Here is a 13805-nt window from a genome sequence, read left to right as displayed (position 1 = left end):
GGACATGAAGCTAGGGTTAGGGTTGAGAGTTAGGGCTGAAACAGGATGTGGTCATGAAGCTAGGGTTAGGGTTAGGGTTGAGAGTTAGGGCTGAACCAGGATGTAGACATGAAGCTAGAGTTAGGGTTGTGGTTGAGAGTTAGGGCTGAACCAGGATGTAGACATGAAGCTAGGGTTAGGGTTGTGGTTGAGAGTCAGGGCTGAAACAGGATGTGGTCATGAAGTTAGGGTTAGGGTTGAGAGTTAGGGCTGAACCAGGATGTGGACATGAAGCTAGGGTTGTGGTTGAGAGTTAGGGCTGAACCAGGATGTGGTCATGAAGCTAGGGTTAGTGTTAGGGTTCAGAGTTAGGGCTGAACCAGGATGTGGTCATGAAGCTAGGGTTAGGGTTAGGGTTGAGAGTTAGGGCTGAACCAGGATGTGGTCATGAAGCTAGGGTTGTGGTTGAGAGTTAGGGCTGAACCAGGATGTGGACATGAAGCTAGGGTTGTGGTTGAGAGTTAGGGCTGAACCAGGATGTGGACATGAAGCTAGGGTTAGGTTTAGGTATCCCAGGGAGGGTAGCATACCTCCAGTTTGCGTGTGACCACGACGAGGGCATTGAGCTGAGCCTCCTTCTTCTCCAGGGTGTTGGTCAGAGCCCCCAGTTTCCTCTCCAACAGGAGGTTCATAAAGCCACTCTTCTGCTGCACCTCCTGGATGGCCTGGGTGAACTTCTTATAGAGTTCATCACGCTCCACCTGGACCTGCACCACACAGAAAAAAGGATTGGCTCAGCTCAGTTAGAAACACAGATCAGTTAAGCATGGATCAATTTGACAGAATTACATTTGATTCAATTCTGTTGCATTTTTTGGGTGTGTGAGTGCATAACAGAGGGACAGTCCTTCAATAGTAGCCATTATAAGGGTGAAAAGTGTCCAGTTACTAGGACGTTTTTAGTCAACCTAATAAACGGTCTGTGTAGTTAGTTTGTGCTGTGGTCTCCTGAACACAGGGTAAAAGGGCAGGATGACTCATCCTTGAACTCCTCTGTAATCACGTCAAAAGAAACAATGGTGGGAAACTCATTTTTTCATTCGAATGGAACACAGATATCAGTGTAGACGCCTTTTTAGTTCTAACCCTTAATCTCATGAACACAGTGCCAATTTTTTTCTCAGATTCTTCCCTGTCCCAAATTTGAAAAGGCTAAACGTTCAGTCTGGCATGGGTTCACAAATCCTCAAAAAGATCTACAGCTGCACAGCTGCACCACAGCCTGGTATGGCAACTGCTCGGCCTCCGAACACAAGGCACTACAGAGGGTAGTGCGTACGGCCCAGTATGTCACTGGGGCCAAGCTTCCTGCCATCCAGGACCTCTATATCAGGCGGTGTCAGAGGAAGATCCTAAAAATTGTCAAAGACTCCAGCCACCCTAGTCATAGACTGTTCTCTCTGCTACTGCACGGCAAGCAATACTGGAGCACCAAGTCTAGGTCCAAGAGGCTTCTAAACAGCTTCTACCCCCAAGCCATAAGACTCCTGAACAGCTAATCAAAGGGCTACCCAGACCCCTCTTTTACTCTGCTGCTACTCTCTGTTTATAATCTATGCATAGTCACTTTAACTCTACCTACATGTTCATATTACCTCGACTAACCGGTGCTCCCACACATTGACTCTGTGCCTGTACACACTGTATATAGACTCGCTATTGTTATTTTACTGCTGCTGTTTAATTAGTTGTTACTTTTATTTTCCTTTTTTTTCTTCACAATTTTTGTGACAACAATTTATGGAAAATGTGAGGACAAAAGCCTTTGTCATTACAAACCAGAGTTTTTGTGCATGTGTGTGTGCACGCTTGTACGTGTGTATGTGTGTAATTGTAGCTTCTCACCTTACTAAACCTCTGTTCCAGCACTTCGTGTTCCCACTTCAGGTCTTTCATCTCCTTATCTGCGACCTTCAGACGTGCCTTGGCCCCCTGTCAAGACAGGCACCATCACTCCTGTTTACTTTCACCAAGTACCCTACTACATTTCTATTCACTCTCAGATACACCCAACACAAACCATTCATCATAGAGCATGAGGGAATTTGACTTTTCCATGTTGCTATATGAATATTTTTTATGCATATCTGTCATACATTGTTGCTTTTTGCTATAAATCTTCTCTATAATTACCATATAATTAAATATCATGTATTCTATTCTGTGTTTGTGTGTGTAACCCACCGCCAGTGAGGTCTTGTCCTTCTCGTAGTTGGCCAGTTGTTTCTGCAGCTCGGTCACCTCCTCCTTGGCCCTCTATAGGGGCTCCGTCAGGTGCTTGTTTTGCAGCAGCAGCTCTGCCATGTCCTTCTCCAGACGCTCCTCCTTCCTCTTCATCTCCTACATTTGTTCCTGACAGACACACACAGGCCATGTAAACAACTGGTTACTAGCTTGTATTGGATTGATGTGTTTGCCCTCCAGGGCTCCAAACCCTGGCCACTGTCAGTCATGCACAACACACAGTGAACCCTTCTGCTAAAGATCAGGACCTATCAATAATCATACACCTCTTTGTTATTGTCTTGTAATACACAACTGAGTTGTGAGTTGATGAAGCCTAGGTTAGGTTTGATGATACTGTACGTTGAGGAATTTCTAATACTCAGTTAGTGGATTGATCCTAGGTTATTGTAATTGAGTAGAACAAAAACCTTGGTTATTAGCTGATATTGTTGTGGTATTGCTAGCCTTGAGTGAGTTGATGAGGGACAGGTTGTTAAGGGTGATGTCGTTGTAGTAGTTCTTGATGTCGCTGAAAGCCTTCTCGTGGTTCTTCATCAGCATGTTGATCTGGCTGTTCTTCCTCTCCTCGATCTCGTGGATCTCGGTCTTCCTCCTCAGGTCCTGCTCCTGACGCAGCATCTGCATCTTCGTCTCATACTTGGCCTCAATTTCTACTCAGCGGGTCAGTCAAATGGCAATAGAGACAGATGGCTATGTTTCATATTTTGGGTATATGTACGAATGTGAGTACAGTTCAACGGCAACACAGGCATAATCACCTCGCACTTGTCTCTCAAAGTCATTTCTCGTTTTAGTCATTTCCTGGTCGTTTTTCTGTTGAAACAGAAATGGAAAGAATTTACAATCAATGCAATATCACCATAGACGTGTGTGGAAAGCAAATATGATAAAATGGCAGAACATTGATCTGGGTGGTGAGAAGCGCATACTGACAGAAAGAGCGAGGACGCCATGCACCAGTTTGAGGCCCTTGATGAGGTTCTCGTTGGAGCATTCATATGTGCATTCTGATGAAGATCATCAAAGGTAAGTGAATATTTATAATGCTATTTCTGACTTCTGTTGACTCCACAACATGGCGGGTATCTGTATGACTTGTTTTTGTGTCTGAGCGCCGTACTCAGATTATTGCATGGTGTGCTTTATCTGTAAAGATTTTTTGAAATCTGACAGAGCTTGCATTAAGGAGAAGTATATCTCTAATTCCATGTATAACACTTGTATCTTTTATCAATGTTTATTATGAGTACTTCTGTAAATTGATGTGGCTCTCTGCAAAATCACTGGATTGTCACGAACCTCGCCGAAGATGGTGCCTCTTCCTGTTCGGGCTGGGCTCGGCGGTCGTCATCGCCGGCCTATTAGCTGCCATCGATTCCCTTTCCGTTTGTTTTGGTTATTGGATAATTGGGTACACCGGTTTTGTATTAGGGTTTGTTTGTAGGGTATTTAAGGGCACTAGGCCCGCTGGGTATTTGTGTGTTTTTTGTTACTCTGTGTTGGATGGTGTGATTTATTCGTGTCCTTATTCTCCGGACAATTTTTGTCCTGTTGTTTGGACTGGCAACTTATATACGCCCTGTGTGTTGGCGTGACTGTTTTTGCTGCGCTGGTGAATAAATTTGACAAACGACTGAACCCTGCTCTCTGCGCCTGATTCCACCCACCACTCCTAGTTGATCGTAACATGGATGTTTTGGAAGCAAAACATTGCTGAACATGACGCGCCAATGTAAACTGAGATTTTTGGATAAAAATATAAATTTTATCGAACAAAACATAGATGTATTGTGTAACATGAAGTCCTATGAGTGTCATCTGATGAAGATCATCAAAGGTTAGTGATTCATTTTATCTCTATTTCTGCTTTTTGTGACTCCTCTCTTTGGCTGGAAAAATGGCTGTGTTTTTCTGTGACTTGGTCCTGACCTATTTATTTATTTATTTACCTTTATTTAACCAGGTAGGCAAGTTGAGAACAAGTTCTCATTTACAATTGCGACCTGGCCAAGATAAAGCAAAGCAGTTCGACAGATAAAACGACACAGAGTTACACATAAAAAACGTAAAAACAAACATACAGTCAATAATGCAGTATAAACAAGTCTATATACAATGTGAGCAAATGAGGTGAGAAGGGAGGTAAAGGCAAAAAAGGCCATGATGGCAAAGTAAATACAATATAGCAAGTAAAATACTGGAATGGTAGTTTTGCAATGGAAGAATGTGCAAAGTAGAAATAAAAAAATAATGGGGTGCAAAGGAGCAAAATAAATAAATAAATTAAAATTAAATACAGTTGGGAAAGAGGTAGTTGTTTGGGCTAAATTATAGGTGGGCTATGTACAGGTGCAGTAATCTGTGAGCTGCTCTGACAGTTGGTGCTTAAAGCTAGTGAGGGAGATAAGTGTTTCCAGTTTCAGAGATTTTTGTAGTTCGTTCCAGTCATTGGCAGCAGAGAACTGGAAGGAGAGGCGGCCAAAGAAAGAATTGGTTTTGGGGGTGACTAGAGAGATATACCTGCTGGAGCGTGTGCTACAGGTGGGAGATGCTATGGTGACCAGCGAGCTGAGATAAGGGGGGACTTTACCTAGCAGGGTCTTGTAGATGACATGGAGCCAGTGGGTTTGGCGACGAGTATGAAGCGAGGGCCAGCCAACGAGAGCGTACAGGTCGCAATGGTGGGTAGTATATGGGGCTTTGGTGATAAAACGGATTGCACTGTGATAGACTGCATCCAATTTGTTGAGTAGGGTATTGGAGGCTATTTTGTAAATGACATCGCCAAAGTCGAGGATTGGTAGGATGGTCAGTTTTACAAGGGTATGTTTGGCAGCATGAGTGAAGGATGCTTTGTTGCGAAATAGGAAGCCAATTCTAGATTTAACTTTGGATTGGAGATGTTTGATATGGGTCTGGAAGGAGAGTTTACAGTCTAACCAGACACCTAAGTATTTGTAGTTGTCCACGTATTCTAAGTCAGAGCCGTCCAGAGTAGTGATGTTGGACAGGCGGGTAGGTGCAGGTAGCGATCGGTTGAAGAGCATGCATTTAGTTTTACTTGTATTTAAGAGCAATTGGAGGCCACGGAAGGAGAGTTGTATGGCATTGAAGCTTGCCTGGAGGGTTGTTAACACAGTGTCCAAAGAAGGGCCGGAAGTATACAGAATGGTGTCGTCTGCGTAGAGGTGGATCAGGGACTCACCAGCAGCAAGAGCGACCTCATTGATGTATACAGAGAAGAGAGTCGGTCCAAGAATTGAACCCTGTGGCACCCCCATAGAGACTGCCAGAGGTTCGGACAGCAGACCCTCCGATTTGACACACTGAACTCTATCAGAGAAGTAGTTGGTGAACCAGGCGAGGCAATCATTTGAGAAACCAAGGCTGTCGAGTCTGCCGATGAGGATATGGTGATTGACAGAGTCGAAAGCCTTGGCCAGATCAATGAATACGGCTGCACAGTAATGTTTCTTATCGATGGCGGTTAAGATATCGTTTAGGACCTTGAGCGTGGCTGAGGTGCACCCATGACCAGCTCTGAAACCAGATTGCATAGCAGAGAAGGTATGGTGAGATTCGAAATGGTCGGTAATCTGTTTGTTGACTTGGCTTTCGAAGACCTTAGAAAGGCACGGTAGGATAGATATAGGTCTGTAGCAGTTTGTGTGCTTTCGTCATAAAGCCATTTTGAAATCGGACACTTTGGTGGGATTAACAACAAGTTTATCTTTAAAATGGTGTAAAATACTTGTATGTTTGAGGAATTTTAATTATGAGATTTCTGTTGTTTGAATTTGGCGCCCTGCACTTTCACTGGCTGTTGTCATATCGATCCCGTTAGCGGGATATCAGCCGTAAGAAGTTTTAATGTCCACTTTGAGGGTGCGCATGCCCTTGCAGAGCTCGTTCTCCAGCTCGGCGTGCTCTTTCCGCATCAGCTTGTTAGAGACCACGCCCTCTCCCTTCAGCTCTGAGATGCTGTTCTGGTGCTCATACAGCAGATGCTTTACTTTCTGCTTGTACACCTGAGGAATAGAACAGTAACAGGAAGGACCCTGATAACTATTCTAATGTGGTTAAACACTGTTTGTGTGTCTGTTACTGTATGTGTGTGTAGATGTGTGTGTACTATACCTTGATCTCAACTTGGTGGCGCTCCTCAGCCTCTTTCATCTCCTGGTCTCTGTTCCTCAGGTCTGCCTTCCTCTCGTCCAGGTGTCTCTTGGTGATCTTCCAGAAGGTGTGGATCTTGTCCCTCTCCAGCTGGAAGTAGTTCCTCTCCTCCCTCTCCCTGTCCAGCTCCTCCCGCAGCCGCACAATGTGCTCCTCCAGCTGACACAGAGATCATCATCATGTAGATTCAGATAAATATATGCTATGCAGCATAACCCATGGATTATCAAGCAAATGGTTGATTTGATACACCCTATCGGCAGGACAGAACAGCCTCTGGCAAGACACTGGGCGGGGCCTATGCATATATGTAAACAATAGCTGGTGCACGATATCTAAGGAAGTCTCAAGGTTTTGCTCACCTGAGGTAGAGTATCTCATGATAAGCTGTAGACCACACTAGCTACCTAGAGATTTCATCTGTATTTTTCGTAGCTCTCTCCATACCACCACAGACTGACGGTGGCACTAAAACCGCACTCAATGAGCTGCATTCCGCAATAAGCAAACAGGACAACACTCATCCAGAGGTGGCACTCCTAGTGGCCGGGGACTTTAATGCAGGGAAACTTAAATTAGTTTTACCTCATTTCTATCTGCATGTTAACTGTGCAACCAGAGGGAAAGAAATTCTAGACCACCTTTACTCCACACACAGAGACGCGTACAAAGCTCTCCATCGCCCTCCATTTGGCAAATCTGACCATAACCCTATCCTCCTGATTCCTGCTTACAAGCAAAAATTTAAGCAGGAAGCACCAATGGATCGGGCAATAAAAAAGTGGTCAGTTGAAGCAGATGCTAAACTACAGGACTGTTTTGCTAGCACAGACTGGAATATGTTCCGGGATTCTTCCGATGGCCTTGAGGAGTACACCACATCAGTCACTGGCTTTAAGTACATTGAGGACGTCGTCCCCACAGTGACTGTACGTACAGTACATACCCCAATCAGAAGCCATGGATTACTGCGAGCATGCGCTGGCCAACTGGCAAGTGTCTTCACTGACATTTTCAATCTCTCCCTGTCTAAGTTTGTAATACCAACATGTTTCAAGCAGACCACCATAGTCCCTGTGCCCAAGAACACTATGATAATCTGCCTAAATGACTACTGACCCGTAGCACTCACATCTGTAGCCATGAAATGCTTTGAAAGGGTGGTCATGGCTCACATCAACACATTAGCCCAGAAACGCTAGACCCACTCCAATTTGCATACCGCACCAACAGATGCACAGATGACACAATCTCTATTGCACGCCACACTGCCCTTTCCCACCTGGACAAAAGGAACACCTATGTGAGAATGCTATTCATTGATTACAACTCAGCGTTCAACTCAGCGTATGTAGAGGTGCATGAAATAACACCTGCCTGCTCCTTCGACATCTCCTCCATGGAAAGGCCATCTACTACTGTGGGCGTCTTCCCTTTGGCAGACTTGGCTGCGACCTTCTTTTTGGGTGGCTGTAATGCAACGAAATCTAAAAATGTTACTTCTAACTACCGAGCTGGGTAAAATGTAGTGGATTAAAGTCCTAGCTAGCTAACATTACATTGATTCGCTCAAGGTCAATAACGTTAACAGTAACGTCAGTTCAAAAATGAAACACCCACATTGTACACCTAAGTAAAGACAGTTTCAAGTAGGATATTCACACTTTCAAACCCCAATAGCTTTCAAACCACTTGAGCCACAGACTCCAAATTAGTGTCATGATGTTGGAATAATTGCGCACAACATTGCACAGGTCTTATTTTCACGATTTGGACAGTAATTCGCTTTCCAGAGCTAATGAACATGTGGAAATGTGAGCAGCATTTTGTATTCCAAGTTGAATTAGTTAGGGAGCGTAAACAAAGTACAAACTTTTTTTACATTCAAATGTCAATAGCTCCTTGGTCATGTGACCCAATGACTTCAAACAAGGTTCAGTATGTCCACTGACTACCCGTGTATATTGCACACCCTTTAGTTTGTCCATTTTCATCTCACATGGTTTTACATACATTTTTCAAAACTAAAAATTTCAATAGCTCCTTGGTCATGTGACCTGGTGACTTCAAACAAGGTTCAGAATGTCCACTGACTACCCTTCTATATAGTACACCCTGTAGTTTGTCAATTTTCATCTAACAAGAATTTAAAATAATTTTTCAAAATGTAGAATTTCAATAGCTCCTTGGTCATGTGACCTGGTGACTTCAAACAAGGTTCAGAATGTCCACTGACTACCCTTCTATATAGTACACCCTGTAGTTTGTCAATTTTCATCTAACAAGAATTTAAAATAATTTTTCAAAATGTAGAATTTCAATAGCTCCTTGGTCATGTGACCTGGTGACTTCAAACAAGGTTCAGAATGTCCACTGACTACCCTTCTATATAGTACACCCTGTAGTTTGTCAATTTTCATCTCACAAGAATTTAAAATAATTTTTCAAAATGTAGAATTTCAATAGCTCCTTGGTCATGTGACCTGGTGACTTCAAACAAGGTTCAGAATGTCCACTCAGTGGGCCTACACATTGCACACCCTTTAGTTTGTCAATTTTTATCTCACATGGTTTTACATACATTTTCCAAATGTAACATTTCAATAGCTCCTTGGTCATGTGACCTACTGCCCTCAAACAAGGTTCAGAATGTCCACTGACTATACCTTCATATCACACACTCTGATGTTTGTCTACTTTCATATCATGCTATTAGACTTAAATCTTAAATCTTAAAAGCTGTGCAGACCTTCATTTTGCATAAAAAAGATTGTTCTCGCAATAACTATCTTTCACATGGACACTGAAAAGATCCACAAATGGCTGTATGTGGAATGGATCAAGGATAGGAGAGGTGTTCAGAGGTGCGTAAAGGAAGGCGCACAGGTAGGCCTCATGAAAAACAATGTTTCATATGCTCTTTTTAATCACAGTAATAGGCAGTGATTTGTCAGTCACATTGAGCTTGATAACGTGAAAGAATCCTTTTCATAGCATCACTTTCATATACTGTACATTAAGACAAATCCTTCTATGTTGAGTATTAGAATGCAGTTTACATAACCTGATAATGACTTGATATTTGAGTGCATTCACAACAAGCCACCTGCAGACAACTTACAAAATGCAGTATTGTATTTGAGGGTTCGTTTTTCTGATGAAACTGGTTATTTGATGCATGGCCTACTATTTCTAATTGGGAAAATAAATTCCTACGTCTTTTGTGAGTCAAATCCTTTTTCCAAAATTGATTTAGGTACATTTTGTGAAGAGGTATGAGGGTTGTGATATGGGTGATTTAATAGTAAAATCATTTAAGGGATCAATACATTTCTATATTGCTTCCCCAGTATCTGCATGAACCATCAGGCCAAGTGTTTTTGCTTGACCCTGTTGGACAGAAAGAGAAGGAGGAATCTGAAACACGCTGCATTCAAATTCAGGTCTTAGTTATTCCATTGTACTGGATCTAATACATATTAGCATTTTACATACATTCATAAGTGTAATACTTTGTTATGACATACTGTGAAAAACTCTCTTGGCTGCTGGCTGTCACTTTCAGACAAGCGCAGAGCAGACTTGAACCACAGGGGTTCTCTGTAAAGAGAGAATAATCCAAAAGGCACAGACACACCCCTTGACTTTCAATTGGCACCGTTGACCTGTATGTATTCTCTCCTGATTGGCTCTGTGGGGTTTAGTCAATGGGAACTCCTTGGCCGGCCCCATCATTAAGTTTTTACACAGTCTGGCAGTCTGACTAAAGTGCCAGAGGTATGAGGAGAGACATCCTCCTTTGTATTTATGGGAACAAATATTTCCTAACACTTTGGATCATATTCTTGGACAGTTAGAAGACACAATGTGTCAATGCAACAAAATAAAATACTAATACTAATTACTGTCCATGAGTAACCTCAACCTTGTGGGTGTTTGGACCAATAAAGTGCCAACTCAATTCTACCACTGACTAGTCTCTCAAGCCCCTATGAACAGGGACACAGAGCAATAGTTTTTAATCTAAACCAGCCCTTTTTTACTGGAGTACACAAACCCCTAATTAGGGCTCTTTTCTTGACACATAGTAGCAGTTTACCAGATAAGACGATCAAGAAGTAGATTGTTGTAAGGGTGTATTACATCCTGTGCTGCCCCATTGTCATATCCATTCTGGATTCTGAGTGGTAAAATCAGAGCTGAAAAATGCCTCTATGTATGTGTATACATTTTCCGCCAAGACAGAACTGCCAAAGAGGAGTTGCAATCTACTGCAGAGACAGCCTGCAGAGTTCTGTCATGCTATCCAGGTCTGTGCCCAAACAGTTTGAGCTTCTACTTTTAAAAATCCGCCTTTCCAGAAATAAGTATCTCACTGTTGCCGCTTGTTACAGACCCCCCTCAGCCCCCAGCTGCGACCTGGACACCATATGTGAATTAATTGCCCCCCATTTATCTTCAGAGTTTGTAATGTTAGGTGACCTAAACTGGGATATGCTTAACACCCCGGCCGTCCTCCAATCTAAGCTGGATGCCCTCAATCTCACCCAAATGATCATGAAACCTAACAGGTACAACCCTAAATCCGTAAACTCGGGCACCCTCATAGATATCATCCTGACCAACCTGTCCTCTAAATACACCTCTGCTGTCTTCAACCAAGATCTCAGCGACCACTGCCTCATTGCCTGTGTCAGTAATGGGTCCGCGGTCAAACGACCACCCCTCATCACAGTCAAACGCTCCCTAAAACACTTCAGCGAGTAGGCCTTTCTAATCGACCTGGCCCGGGTATCCTGGAAAGATATTGACCTCATTCCGTCAGTAGAGGATGCCTGATTATTCTTTAAAAGTGCTTTCCTCACCATCTTAAATAAGCATGCCCCGTTCAAAAAATGTAGAACTAGGAAAAGATATAGCCCTTGGTTAACTCCAGACCTGACTGCCCTTGACCAGCATAAAAACATCCTGTGGCGTACTGCATTAGCATCGAATAGCCCCCATGATATGCAACTTTTCAGGGAAGTTAGGTACCAATATACACAGGTAGATAGGAAAGCAAAGGCTAGCTTTATCAAACAGAAATTTACATCCTGTAGCACAAACTCCAAAAAGTTCTGGGACATTGTAAAGTCCATGGAGAACAAGAGCATCTCCCCCAGCTGCCCACTGCACTGAGGCTAGGAAACACTGTCACCACCGATAAATCTACGATTATCGAGAATTTCAATAAGCATTTTTCTAAGGCTGGGCTTGCTTTCCACCTGGCTACCCCTACCCCGGGTCAACAGCTCTGCACCCCCTACAGAAACTTGCCCAAGCCTCCCTCATTTCTCCTTCACCCAAATCCAGATAGCTGATGTTCTGAAAGAGCTGCAAAATCTGGACCCCTACAAATCAGCTGGGCTAGACAATCTGGACCCTCTCTTTCTAAAATTATCCACCGTAATTGTTGCAACCCCCATTACTAGCCTGTTCAACCTCTCTTTCTGAGATCCCCAAAGATTGGAAAGCTGCCGCGGTCATCCCCCTCTTCAAAGGGAGAGACACTCTAGACCCAAACTGTTACAGACCTATTTCCATCCTGCCATGCCTTTCTAAAGTCTTCGAAAGCCAAGTTAACAAACAGATCACGGACCATTTTGAATCCCACCGTACCTTCTCCACTATGCAATCTGGTTTCTGAGCTGGTCATGGGTGCACCTCAGCCACGCTCAAAGTCCTAAACAATATCATAATCGCCATCGACAAAAGACAATACTGTGCAGCCGTATCCATCGACCCGCCCAATGCTTTCAACTCTGTCAATCACTGCATTCTTATTGGCAGACTCAACAGCCTTGGATTCTCAAATGACTGTCTCGCCTGGTTCACCAACTACTTCTCAGATAGAGTTCAGTGTGTCAAATGGGATGGCCTGTTGTCCGGACCTCTGCCAGTCTCTATGGGGGTGCCACATGGTTCAATTCTCAGGCCGACTCTTTTCTCTGTATACATCAATGATGTCGCTCTTGCGGCTGGTGATTCTCTGATCCACCTCTACGCAAACGACACCATTCTGTATACTTCTGGCCCTTCTTTGGACACTGTGTTAACTAACCTCCAGACGAGCTTCAAAGCCATACAACTCTCCTTCCGTGGCCTCCAAGTGCTCTTAAATGCAAGAAAACGAAATGCATGCTCTTCAACCGATTGCTTCCCGCATCTGCCCACCTGCCTAGCATCACTACTCTGGACGGTTCTGACTTAGAAAAATATTTTTAAAAATGTATCACTAGCCACGTTAAACAATGCCACTTAATATAATGTTTACATCCCCCACATTACTCATCTCATATGTATATACTGTACTCGATACCATCTACTGCATCTTGATGCAGTATCTTGATGCATCTTGCAAATTTGAAACTATAAAAATGTACATTACACAGTGTGATTTTACAGTACACAAACAAGAGTGTGCAATATAGAAGGGTAGTCACATGACCAAGGAGCTATTGAAATTCTAAATTTAGAAAAATTCATGTAAAACCATGTGAGATCAAAAAAAATGACGAACTAAAGGGTGTGCCATGTGTAGGCCCACTGAGTGGACATTCTGAACCCTGTTTGAAGTCGAGCTGTTGAAATTCTACATTTTGACAAATTCATGTAAAACCATGTGAGATTTTTTATATTTTTTTATATATAATAAAAAATGGACAAACTAAAGGGTGTGCAATGTGCCATGGGTTATCTACAACCAGATTCGAAAGTGTTAGGAGTAATGGTTAATAAAGAGCTATTAAAATTTGAAAAATGTGATTTGTCACTATGTTGACAGTCCCTAACTGCTGTTGGTGGACGTAAGGAGAACTACAGGCGAATATCCGTCGAATATCCAATCTGAAACTGTCTTTACCTCGGTACATTGTACCTATGTTTTTCCTCTGAAGTTTCGTGCCTTTCTTTGTTTGCTGAAATACATTATTTTTCAAAAAACGTTAATCAAATACAACCGCCGAATGGTCTCGGCTCCACTCAGTGGTGAAATTAATTCTAAACTTCCTTTACCATTGAGTGGAGTTTAGTCCGTTTACGTTAGCTAGCTACAATGCACATTGCATGTATTCATGGAGCTAGATTAACATTACAGTACACAATGCACTGTAGTGAGTCTAACTGTAACGCTGTATTATATTGTTGAAAATAGAATACATGTACTTACTATTCGGAAATATTGCTACCACGCACAGATATAACTGATTTGTGAAAAAGGACTATCTTTGAAAAAATAAACATCTAGCACGCTGCCTAGCTAAACACATCCATCTGCAATCGCTCGAACGACAACAAAGTATCGT

At 42.9% G+C, this 13805-nt stretch overlaps 1 protein-coding gene across 1 annotated transcript in view; it reads right to left on the bottom strand.

Annotated features, from left to right (window-relative positions):
* drc4 (dynein regulatory complex subunit 4) overlaps positions 1 to 13805 on the bottom strand; it is a 16334-nt gene extending 2529 nt beyond the window's left edge. Inside the window, exons 1-8 of the mRNA XM_020488997.2 lie at positions 13670 to 13805; positions 7836 to 7932; positions 6424 to 6621; positions 3045 to 3099; positions 2694 to 2936; positions 2224 to 2391; positions 1885 to 1971; positions 570 to 746 (exon numbers count right to left, since the gene is read on the bottom strand). Coding sequence (XP_020344586.1) covers positions 1940 to 1971; positions 2224 to 2391; positions 2694 to 2936; positions 3045 to 3099; positions 6424 to 6621; positions 7836 to 7874 — 735 coding nt within the window. The 5' untranslated portion in view covers positions 7875 to 7932; positions 13670 to 13805 and the 3' untranslated portion in view covers positions 570 to 746; positions 1885 to 1939. The remainder of the gene's footprint in view (positions 1 to 569; positions 747 to 1884; positions 1972 to 2223; positions 2392 to 2693; positions 2937 to 3044; positions 3100 to 6423; positions 6622 to 7835; positions 7933 to 13669) is intronic.

The sequence above is a fragment of the Oncorhynchus kisutch genome, linkage group LG8 (assembly GCF_002021735.2).
Source record: "Oncorhynchus kisutch isolate 150728-3 linkage group LG8, Okis_V2, whole genome shotgun sequence".
Classification (NCBI taxonomy): domain Eukaryota; kingdom Metazoa; phylum Chordata; class Actinopteri; order Salmoniformes; family Salmonidae; genus Oncorhynchus; species Oncorhynchus kisutch.
Note: the sequence above shows the minus strand (reverse complement) of the source record. Positions and strands in the feature narration are given on the sequence as shown.